Source organism: Mercenaria mercenaria, chromosome 14 (assembly GCF_021730395.1).
Source record: "Mercenaria mercenaria strain notata chromosome 14, MADL_Memer_1, whole genome shotgun sequence".
Lineage (NCBI taxonomy): Eukaryota > Metazoa > Mollusca > Bivalvia > Venerida > Veneridae > Mercenaria > Mercenaria mercenaria.
The window spans coordinates 2920351-2932743 of NC_069374.1; the positions used below are offsets into that span (position 1 = coordinate 2920351).

The following is a 12393-nucleotide window of genomic DNA, read 5'->3' on the forward strand; positions in this document are numbered from 1 at the left end:
AATGAAAAACTACTAATTTTTCCAGAAGCGACTCAGAATGGTTCCAATCACTTGAAGCTATCACAATCAGACTTTAAACTAATTATATAAACTAAACAACTGTTTAGATGACGGACAACACTTATGAACGACAGATACACAATGTGAATCATAACTTACAGACAACTTCTCTCGGTAACAATAAAAAGTACTGCCCAAACTGAAGATGACCATCCAGTTTTAATGTTAATACTTTGAAGCTAACTACATGGATTTAAGAAGAAAATACCTCTATTTTCCCAACTTGTTTAACTATATATTAACTGAAATTACTGAAGTCTTATCCACAGGAAATATTATAAAGTTTGTCTATATGATAGAGGCAAAAGGATTTTCACATTTTAAGGCCTACACTTAATTCAGTTTTAATGGCCCAGACCTTTATCGAATCTGAACCAGCACTGACATACTGCTACATCAGAGAAGATTAAGGATAAACTCTTATAGATCAATAACATATTTATGCTCAGAGACCAATTTTTTCAAATACAACAAACTGAAATGTATGTAAAACTGATGTGCACATGTGAACCATTGGCATATGATAAGACATGCAAGCTGTTGTAACTGCTAACCAACCAGAAATACAATTGTTATGGCATCTAGTACTGTACAAGAATAATTTATTTTCACCAGAAACTAGATTTAATGCAAACAAATAGAATGTCTTTCTATTTGAAAAACAGCATCAGAGTAACTTCAGTCCCCATCGTCCTAAAATGGCAACTTTAAGATTCCAACTAAAACCATTTTTTCCATAAAAGAAGATCTGAAATGTCAAAATCACCTTACTATATCAATAGTATCTCTGACAGATGTTTATGATGTTAAAAAATTGCATTTTAAGATCTGAGAGTTCTGCAAAGAAATTCTATTTTACTATTTGATCCAAACAATCTGTAACATATATATTTCGAGTAAATTTTAGTATTACTTTGCAAGATATGATTATGAATTATACACTCATGAGTGGTAGTAGGAACACAGAGACAAATATATCTCTAATTATGTCAGTTACGATATGTTGACTAAGAGGACTTTTCCTTGTTTAAAATTCAGGCACATCAAAAGTTCAGAAAAAATATGAGCCGTGCCATGAGAAAACCAACATAGTGGGTTTGCGACCAGCATGGATCCAGAAACAGCAGGCATCCGCACAGTCTGGTCAGGATCCATGCTGTTCGCTAACGGTTTCTCTAATTGCAGTAGGCTCTGAAAGCGAACAAAAAAATGATACTAGTATTACATGAGGTGTGCTTGTGACCCCAGTGGCTCAAACCCACAACCCCTAGTTTACCAAGAAGCCTTACCGCTAGACATCTGCCTTATAGAAAAGCAAGAAAAAAATCTTGTACTGAAATTAGATCACAGTAGTGAAGATCTCAATGGTTGTAAAAATTGTTTTTACTCTGCATTCTATCTAGCAAAACAATGTAACATACACTTTCAAAACATGATATTGTAAAGACAAAGTGCACGTTTACAACAGAAGAAGAAAAAGGCCATTTCTATAATTTATCTCAGCAATAGATTATGACCAAAAATATACATAGCACTTAATTGTCATATTATATACATATCACACATGGCTTGGCGCTAGGATTATTTTGGTGACTTATCTATCAAAAAAAAAAAGGGAACAAAATCCGGTTTAAAAACAATAGTCGGACTATCTGAAGAGAGACGAGTTTTAATTTTTTTCTATTGGTATATAATCTCACTTCAATTGTCATTTAGAATAAAACCAATGGAAGACGAGGTGACAACACATAACATACTGGGTAGTTTGAATGATTTATTTAATTAAACGACTGGTTTCGGTCTTATAAAGACCTTCTTTAGGTTTATTTAGAATGTGAAATGTTACAATAAATAAGGGACAAGAAAGGGACCTTTAAGTTAAAAAAATCATAAGCCATTTTTGATCATAAAAATCTATTTAAAATATAATCGCTATACAGATTTTAGCTGAAGAAATTTGCCATTCTGCCACTGTAGCTTCTTGCCAATTCTGGTTGTTTACAGACATGTTTATTTAGCCAATAAGAAGTTGCTAAAAAGCTTAAACCTTTATACACATAGTACTTCATTTTGCTACTCAAATAATTAATAATGATAAAATGGCAGCATTGTAACAAAACTATATTTGAATAATTTCATAATAATTTAACCTACACGAAGAAATATTAGCCAACCCTGAACCTGCATGAAGAAAATTTTGCCAAACTTTTAACGTACATGAAGAAAAATTAGCCAAACTTTAACCTGCAGAAAGACAGATTAGCCAAACTGCATGAAAAAAACAAAACAAAAAAATTTGAACTACATGAGGCCTTCATTTCAGCAATACGAAAGTTGGAAAATAGTAAAGTTTAAAATATCTATATAGTGTATTTTTTCTCATGAACAAATGAAAAATAAATAACAATGACAAACACGTATTTAAATGAACATAATTTCTATAAAGCATCGTTTTTATGTACAACTACGGTATAAAGTACAACTGAATAACAACAAAATCAACAATCATCTTTTAAGATCAAAAACTATTTGAGCCGCACCATGAGAAAACCAACATAATGGGTTTGCGACCAGCATGGATCCAGACCAGCCTGTGCATCCGCGCAGTCTGGTCAGGATCCATGCTGTTCGCTTTAAAAGCCAATAGCAATTAGAGAAACTGTTAGCGAACAGCATTGATCCTGACCAGACTATGTGGATGCACAGGCTGGTCTGGATCCATGCTGGTCGCAAACCCACTATGTTGGTTTTCTCATGGCACGGCTCATTTTTAAAAGCTAAATGCCATAACTTTTGCTAGAAACTATCAAAAACAACTAGAAACTGACCAGATATAAATAGAATTCATTTAAATGCATTTTCAAAACTATACAGGTGTATATATAATGTATATATACTAAAACTATTTTCTATTTGGTATTCTTGCTATTCAATTTAATTCAACATAAAAGTAATGTTTTCAGATAAAAGTTGTAGCGGTGAGAGGGATTATGTATATTTAATTTCACGAAATAATGTGAACTTTTCAATAAACTTATGCCTTTGAAAACCTACTGCTAACTTTTTGGCAAATGACTCATTTATGAAATTTGCAAAACTGTTTTAAACTGACCACTTAAACGAAGTGTGAATACAGCAAATTAGTCTGAAATGCGAAAATGCGTGACTTTGCATACCAACCAACTGAAATGCTATTTGTAAAATGAGAAAAATGTGACAATAGATGAAAACGTCCACTTTTCTTCACAATACAATAAACCAAAGGACTCGAAAACAAAAGTTGGTCTAAATACATTTTGTTCTTAAACAATAGTTATAATTATTCTCATAATAAGGTAGAAAAATGCGAGAGAAAAAAGTGAAAACAAGCGCTGATTCATAGTCTTTGTACTTGTCTTTTTTATTCCTACAATGTTGACGATTAACGGCAACGTGCTCATTCACAATAGCACAAGTGACAGGTTGAATAATTAGTCCAATTAAATCATCGCTTGCTTGGCAATTACTCATCATAAGAAAACAAGTGACTATTTGTCTCTAATTCGGTTTATCGTCTTGTGTACTGACAATATATTGACAAGATATTGGCAGGCTGTATGCCGGTAGGTCCTAGTTTTTGTTGATGCAGCGTTTGTGATATGTTGCAAGAATATGGCAAAAAATTTAACTTTCATCAACAAATCAAAGTTGTAACACAAGTGAGTATAATAGGTGGAAAAAGTTACATAACAATATTAATGCTATTCAAAACTTTACACAAAACAGCTTAACATTTTTTTTTTTTGTCATCCGAGCTGAAAATGGCAGGTTAAATGATTTAGAAACAATTTATATTTCTAAAAGAATTCCATTAGCATTGTTCTTATAATCTTATTCTGTTTGCTTTCAATCTTTAAGCATTTTCATTAATTCCTGTGAAAGCCTACAATCGTGTTACTTGTTACTTTTTTTTCTAATTAAGGCGGTGAACCAGTAAAGACACCCAGCAATTGCCATGTGATCTCTGTATGCTATTTCCGCATCCTTTGGCCAATTTTTTTTCTTTCCCTTTCTAAACGGAAAAATGCCGAAATCACATACAGAATATACACAACAGAACGAAATGTCAATTGTCAGTGCCACTACACTACCTTAACGACAGAAAAAAATAACTCGCATAAATAAGTTTTGATTCCTTTTGCCTATGCTTTTTACCAACGTACATTTCACCTAAGTTAGATCTATTATCAAGATTTATTTCTGTGACATATGTGTAAAATGCTTGTAACAAATGTAAGCATTTTCCATGAAAATAGACAGCATCCATTCTTCTTTTGAAACTAAATAAAAGAAGAAGTGAAATAGTCTAAAATCATTCTTTCACACCCAAGAAATGATAAAGATTTTAAATTTAAGCATTAGAAAATGAGCAAAAAATATAACAAAGTTTTAAATTTCTCTTTAACTAGTTGAATATGAAACAGTTAGATTTTTAGGTATCATTAAATGGATGTCAAGATCCCAGACCAACTTCAAATGTTCCCAAAAAATAAGACTGATTTTCCATGTGACATATGTTATTTATGATAGCTTGAATGAAACATCGCCAGTTTGAGTGTGGTCTTAAATAGCACTTTTCTTTTCCTGATGAAGTACAGTATGGTATATATATATATACATAAATGTATATACACAGTACATACAATGTATATAATGATCATTCATATACGATGATGAATTACAAAGTTTTACAGCCTGGTGTAAAAATAGATGAAGATAAATGACATGTTTAAATTCCTGAGGTCAAAATGCTAAATAAATACGTCAAAAAATGTGCATGTATATGTTAAAAAAAAAAAAATGAATAAAATGGCAATAGCTTGGGAAAAAGAAGAAATAAAGTGTGTAATTTTTAGCTATACTAATTTACAGCTCACTAAAAACCTGTGTGTCACACTTAATTTAACATAAGGAAAGCTTCTTCTCAGTATTGCTGTAGAATCATGTATTTTTGTGCAACCAAAATTTTTTTGTATTGAAAGATTTTTCACCTTGAGAAATGTCAGCAAATCTTAATGTTGCTAGATAACAGAAAAGATATTTTTGTACAAAATTAGATGACAATGTATCGGTATTTCTGCAGGAGAACTTTGTAAACGAAAACTACGAAAATGTATTTTTCACAAAAATTACTTTATTCACGGTAGAATTTTTGTTTTTACTTCATTGAAAGCATTTTTTCTCATTGTTTGATTAATATAATGTAAATAGAATTTTGATAAAACATTTAATTGTTTAATTTGCCGCAGGAAACTAGGGTTAGTCATATAAAAATACATTAGAAATTTTTACACTCCTTTGATGTTTATAACGAAAGAATATTACAGAAAATTGACTACAATTTAATATCACGTTATTTGCATTGATCATTTAAAAAAAAAAAGAACTAAAAAATTATTTTTTTAGAATATTAATCAATGGTGAATGTTCTTCCATTTTATAAGTATAACTTACCTCCACCCACCCCCCACACCAAAAAAGTTAATAATTCTTTTAGAATTAAATTAGCAAATTACTAAAGTTCGTAAAATTTTGAGATTTATGGAAGTGTGTGCATCTTTTCTAAAACTTTAAATAACTGAAAAAGTTCTATCATATTGCACTTCATTTTTCCAAAATATGATGAGAGGTAATGCATGTATTTCTTTAAAAATTAGCCTACTGGCAGCAAGTGATTCCGCCTTTGCAGGCTTATCAATTTGGTCTGCACTGTTTGCTATTCTGCCAGTATTTTTCTGCTTCCTCTGAAAACAAACAGCGCTGCCCAAACTGAATCACTGAACAGTCCATTTTTGAAATTTAGCAGGATAAAGGTTATTAAGTATTGATAGTTAGGTAATAAACTCTAGTTTTCTTCTTGATTCCATGTTTACGTATAATAAAAATGTTAAATAAATCACAATATGGCAGAAACTGAATAGCCAAAATAAAATTTAAACACCTGTGACTCAAAAAAACATCGAACTGAATGAGGAAAAATACTAGCAAGATTGGTATATTTAAATATATAGCTTTTACATAAATCTTATTTTGTGACTTTAATTTTAGGTAATAAAAGTTTATACAAAACCTTGACATATCCCGTTGAAAAAAAAAGTAGAGCTTAATTTGGTATGAGCAAGAAATTGCAGAGCAATTTATTAACTTTTTAAAGAGACATTATGCAATTACTGTTTCCTTCATATATTATATTACTTTTCTCTTACAAAAAAAGTGATTGAAAGGCTGATTCAGGTCGAATAGTGGTGGAAAAATTGATCCAATTATTTTACAAATATAAATTTATACTATATTTCTTACTTAGGTATTGCTCAAGCATGTAATTTTCATGACTTTGCTAACATCAGACAGTGCCTGTAAAATCTGTATATAACAAAAAAAATCCATTTTTCTCTTTGAAATTTACAAATATTTACCACCACATACATACAATGTGACTTGCATGGTCTTGTGTCTGTACTATTGAACAGCTAGTTGCATATTTTAGCAGTGTTACATACATTCAGTAAGAATTTCACTAATATATTTCTTTTATTCAATTTTCTTGAATTTACAGAGTTAATTAGTTCATATAAAAAAAAATACCCAAATAACTCCATAAATTGTGTAGGCCATACTGTTGTTTTAATAAAGGTGACGCAAAAGATGTCCAAAAATGCTAACCGAAACAAAATCACCGATATATCAGACAGTAAATAAAATCTGAAAACCAGGTCCCTTTTCATGGAAAGTTTAGCACTAGTATAAAATTAAATACCAGAGAAGAATGTGTGCAGACCTATTTCATGCTTAAGACCTAAAAAAAAAAGACTTACTTATTCCATAAAAAGTTCTAACAAGCTTTAGTGGTGTGGTATCTTTATACAAATCAAATAACCTGTAAATAATAACTATTCCACAACTATAATAAATATAAAATAAATATTAAAGTTTAGACAAGTACCCTGGGCAAACTAACCTGCTTTAAAATTGTGTTATAAGGTGATGCTGACAAATCTGTAAGACGTAATCAAACTAAATGGACTGATATTTATTTAATTGTTCTGAAAATTGCGAAAGTTTCTAAGAAAAAAAAAACAACAACAGAAAATGATGGAGAAAAAAGACAGAACTTCTCAATCAAGTATGTTATAACAAAATATTATGTAAGTTTTTAAACTAGGGTTGATAATTTTGAATCTCCACCACTACTCCCACTATCAAGTCTAGTTCTAGAGCCACTTTGTCTTTGATTCGATGAATTCGAATGAAATGAAAGGTTGCCATCTGAGTTTGTTTCATTCTTTGGCACATTCCTTGCCTGATTCATCACAGCTGCATTTTTACGCGATACGATGGCCATTCGGTTTTCAACAGAGTTTCTGAATTGTTGATTACGCATGGTTGCACTAGTTGATTGAGCGCGTGGGCGCATGTCATCAGGGCTGGATGGGTTCGTATTCACCTGATGACGATAGGACAGCGGCATTGCATGAAAACTATGCCTCTGCGTTCCAGGACTATTAATTGAATCAAATGATTGATCCTGTGTCGAGAAAAGCTTTTTAATATCCCGCGAACTTGCAAATACTGGCCTTTTTCTTAAGCTCTCCATTGACACATATTGTCCTTTCCTTAACTTTTCTTCATACTCAACCTGTGCTAAGCAATACTGAGGCAAATCACCCATATTTATGTACTCTGCCTCTTGTTCATATTCAAAGGAACTACTTTTTTCGTCATTTACAGGAGATTTTTCAACAGTCACTGGTAATAATTTCTTCTGCTTATTCTTATTGTTTTTGGAATCCTTTACATCATCAGCATGCTTCTTACCTGAAGGTTTAAACATGTTAGGTAAAATCTGAAAGAATTTACTTTTAGATCCACTTGATTCTTTTTCCTTTTCTTTTCCTGATTTCTGACTCTTTAGAGTGGAGGATTTGGTGGTATTGCCATTTTTGTCTTTTGAATCTCTCAAAATTCCCTGAATGTTTGATCCCTGACTTGAATTTGGATCCTGACCCTGTGCTAGGGCAGGTTCAGATCCATAGTTTTGAGGTCTATAGTAATTGTCTTGACCATACATGGTGTTTATTTTCTTTTCCTGAAAGTAGTTCACTTTAGAATCAGTTCTACTATATTTTTCAACTTGTTCATCAAACCCGTAATAATTGCGATAATTTAAGTCCATATCGCTCCATTTTTCCAAGAAACCATCACTTAACACTTCTAATGGTGATCTTGGAGCATTCTCCAACTCTGGCACATTTTCAGTCACTTCACTAACTTCATTCACTGGTTGAAAGCTTGATACACTAGTGCTTCTGCTGCTCCTGTTTAATGAATAAAAACCTTCATCCCCACTAGGACTAACATAGATTTTACCACTACCGCTTACTGTGCGGTACTTCTGTTCCGCGCCACCACGGAGAAGAAATGGTCCACTATTTAAACTATCCGAAGCACTAATTTCACTTTCTTCATCCCAGTTATTTACACCTCTTTGATCAGGAAAACTGTCCCGATTTCCAGTTTGAGACACAAAAACATCATCCGAGTTACTGGTAAAGCCAGATAGATGATGTTTTGAATTGTGATGAGGTGGCACGCGGGCAGCTGTTGTATTAATCTCATTTGGTGTTTGTGGTAACACTCTTTCTCGCCTCCGTTCTGAGTTTACATGACCATTTTTATCACTGTCCATCACATACAACTGCCTATTAATCCTTCGGAGGTCATTTGGAGAAACATTGACAAACGGAGGTTCCGAGTCAGATTCGTGCCTAACATACGAGTCATGAGAAGTTTGTAAGTTTCCATTCTTAAGCACTGATTTTTCACTTGGTTTTGAATTTCTCCTCCCCACAACGTTCATCCCATAACTATTTTTATCCTTATCTGTAACACACCTCTGTGAATTTGCTGACCCTTCCTCTTCAATAATTGTTAATTCTCTTAACTGATCCTGAACAGTGTTGTCGGATGCTTCAATCATTCTTTGTTTTCTTTTCACTGCCCAGCTTTCTCGAACTGAGTTCGGTTTTATTGCACCATTTGGTAAAATCACTTTCTTACAATTCCCATTGTAAGAATTTTCAAAATCAGTTGACCCGAAACTTGACGAAAATGGCGAGGACACGGTGCCAGAACTTGAATTTGTTCCGTAACCATCATCTGGGCTGTCATTGGGACTGCCATGGTTACTGTTTGTTTTACTATCAGCACTTTCTGGCGATGAACCTGTATTATTGTGATCAGTCCGAATATGTAGAGGAACAACTTTACTATAGATAACTTCATCTTTTTCACCTATAGGACCATTTGTTACCTCATTTTCTAAACCTTTAGTATCGGCAAAATGTATGTGAAGATTTTTCTTTGTTTGAATACTTGCTTTAGATCTGTTTGTGTCCAGACATTCATTTTTAGTTTTTAGCGAAGTGTATTTTTTCAGACTGTGATCTATTCGTTCTTTGTTTTTTAACTCCTCTTCAGTTGTCATCATAATCATTGTGTCTGCTGATGAATCGCTATGTTCACTTGTTGAATCAATACAATCTAAAGGATCAAAGTTTCTTAACATTTCTTCTGTCGTTTGTGGAGTTATGTATTTAAGCGGTGGAGACAAAACTCCTTTAGGACCTGTGTGTTCATTATCCGTTTCTTTTTGCCAAAGTTTGTCATGACTAGTAACATTTATTCGAGTTAAAGGTTTTGGTTCTGGGGTGGTAAATTCATGAGGTGTTTGTGGCAAATGACGCTTCTTGTCTCTGTGCATTAAACCGTTTTCCAACTGTTTATGAGGCAGTATACCATTTTCCATTCGCAACTGAGGCGGAGCACCATTTTCCTTTTGTTTTGGTGCTCTGCTAGGTCGTGGAGGGGGTGGTCGGGGTGGTGGAGACGTATTGTCTATGTCAGCAAAACGTGTTTGCTTTTGTCTTACGGAACTTCTCTGACCAGTATCATTGGTGGAAGTTTTCCGAAATCTGTCTTGTTCATTTCCAAAGTAAACTGGCCTGGCGTAAAATGTATTAGGATTAGCTGAAGCCATCATTACCGTTATATTTCCAGCTGTATATTAAATATCATACTTTTCTATCCGGCACTAAATGATATTTTTTTTGGAAATGATATATCTAATCCTATTTCGAAAATTCACTACTTCTGAACTTAGATTTTCCCAAACTGGGACACAAATTACTATTTAGATAATTATTTTCAACTTCAATATTTATTCATTTAATCCACGGAATATGTAAATTTCTGGTATCCAGGCTTCTTGACTGCCTACACTGCCAGAGTAACGCATCTGTTGTCATGGTGAATAGTTCTGCTCATAGACCTGAAAATAAATGAAAACAGTCAAAATATTTTTTCCATAATTATGACAAAAAACTCAACATATATTTCTGAACTTCACTGTAGAACAGCAAAAGGATAATTATGATGCCCCTGAAGTTGCTATCAACTTTTGGAAGGAGGTGACACAACCTACTCTTAAGCTTAATCTAAAACTAAAATTTCTTGCATTATGTAATTCATATGTTCTGAAACCAGCTAACTAAATAAAAACAGCTTACTTTTACCTACTACTGGCAGTTTAATACTTAAAATCTCTGTTTGAAGTGTGCTAAAATATTTGCTAGTTGCAAAATCAATAAGGTGAGTGATATTTTGCTTATGCCAATCAAATCATCAGGGCCTTCAAAATATATTCTTTACATAATTTTTAAAGGACCTGAACTGCTTACATCTTTTGGATAAATAGGGCCTTAATTACCTATCCTTTACATATTAACAGTCTTAATTACTTATTCTTTACATATTTACAGTGTCTTAATTACTTATGTTTTACTTATTCACAGTGCCTTAATTACTTATGTTTTACATATTTACAGGGCCTTAATTACTTACGTTTTACATATTTACAGTGCCTTAATTACTTATGTTTTACATATTTACAGGGCCTTAATTGCCAAGTGGATGGTTAGAATGTGTTGTTCAGCCACCACAAGGAATTTAAAATTCCTCATGAAATTAGCCCTGTCTAATTAAGCCCACATTTCATTCTTTATTCATTTAAAGTATGAAATGCTTGACATGTATTCCGGCATTATAATAATGTTCTTTGATTAAATATTTATCATCAAAATTCTTTTCGCTACTTTGAAGTAATTTAATAATAATATGTATGATTGTACCTAGGGGCCTAAATTAGATGAATCAGTCAAACTATAAAGGGAAATTAACAATAAAAAAGGTAAATAATTTTAGCAAAAATGTTCCTAGATGACTAAACAGAAGTAATGCAGGCAAAATCCACTTTTCTGTCTACCTGTATACCTTTTCTGGCGAGTTTTCATGTTAAAATGGACCATTTTGCAATGATATTTAGATTGATGTTTGCAATTTAGTAGCATTGTTATTTTGTGTAAACATTTGATAATGTTGCTTTCATATTTGTAAATTCACAGATCATACTTAGTAATAATTATATATGCATTTTCTATGTGAAACGGGAGAAATTTTTTTCATGAAACAATACATAAAAAGAGCATATTTTCAAGACATTCAACCACAAGGTCATTTTTAACAGAATATCCCATATTTATAAAAAAAAAATACATCAATACATATCATCACATGGTAACTATCCAGTTTTCAAACAAGCACTGAGAAAAAAGTGCACTGCCATAGAAACAGTAAATCTTCTCCAAAGTTGTATACATCTGCAGACCAATTAATGCAACATGCAACAAAATCATAATTAATTTTAGAAAAGTATTCCTTTGAAAAGTGTCCGATAGAGAAAAAATTGAAAGTATCGAGTAGAATCAATACCCTCTGCACAGTGAAATTTGCATCACTCTTTCAAGATTTTCCTCTTTTAATCATTGTAGTCTAACCGTGGTAATATAACAAACATTTTGGTATACAATTTAGAATCAGAAAATCACACCAATTTTCCCTTCCTTGCATAAAACACAGCCTTGGTGAATCACAAAAACGCATTCTCACAAATTGTATAATGAGACCGTTTAATTCATCACATAAACTGGTTATATTGCATTTTTGTCAAAACAGCCTTAAAAACTACAGATCAGCCAACAAAAAAATAACTGTGAAGATCAATGGTTTAATAATCGGCCAGTTTTTCAACTCATTATTCATGTAAATTTTTTATATCACAATTTGATCTTAAATTAAAATTTGGCAAGATTGTATGTACTTGGTGACGCCAGGTTTTTATACTCAAAAACTGTCATTACAAAGGGTAATGAGAGAATAATTTTCATATTTGCGACTGAA

The 12393-nt window shown here is 32.4% G+C and overlaps 1 protein-coding gene across 8 annotated transcripts in view; it reads right to left on the reverse strand.

The window, feature by feature from the left end:
- Positions 1-1719: 1719 nt before the first annotated feature.
- LOC123526159 (uncharacterized) overlaps positions 1720-12393 on the reverse strand; it is a 74352-nt gene continuing 63678 nt past the window's right edge. For all 8 annotated transcript variants that reach the window (XM_053522838.1, XM_053522839.1, XM_053522837.1 and 5 more), the window contains one exon: positions 1720-10426. In XM_053522838.1, coding sequence (XP_053378813.1) covers positions 7253-10138 — 2886 coding nt within the window. In that variant the 5' untranslated portion in view covers positions 10139-10426 and the 3' untranslated portion in view covers positions 1720-7252. The remainder of the gene's footprint in view (positions 10427-12393) is intronic.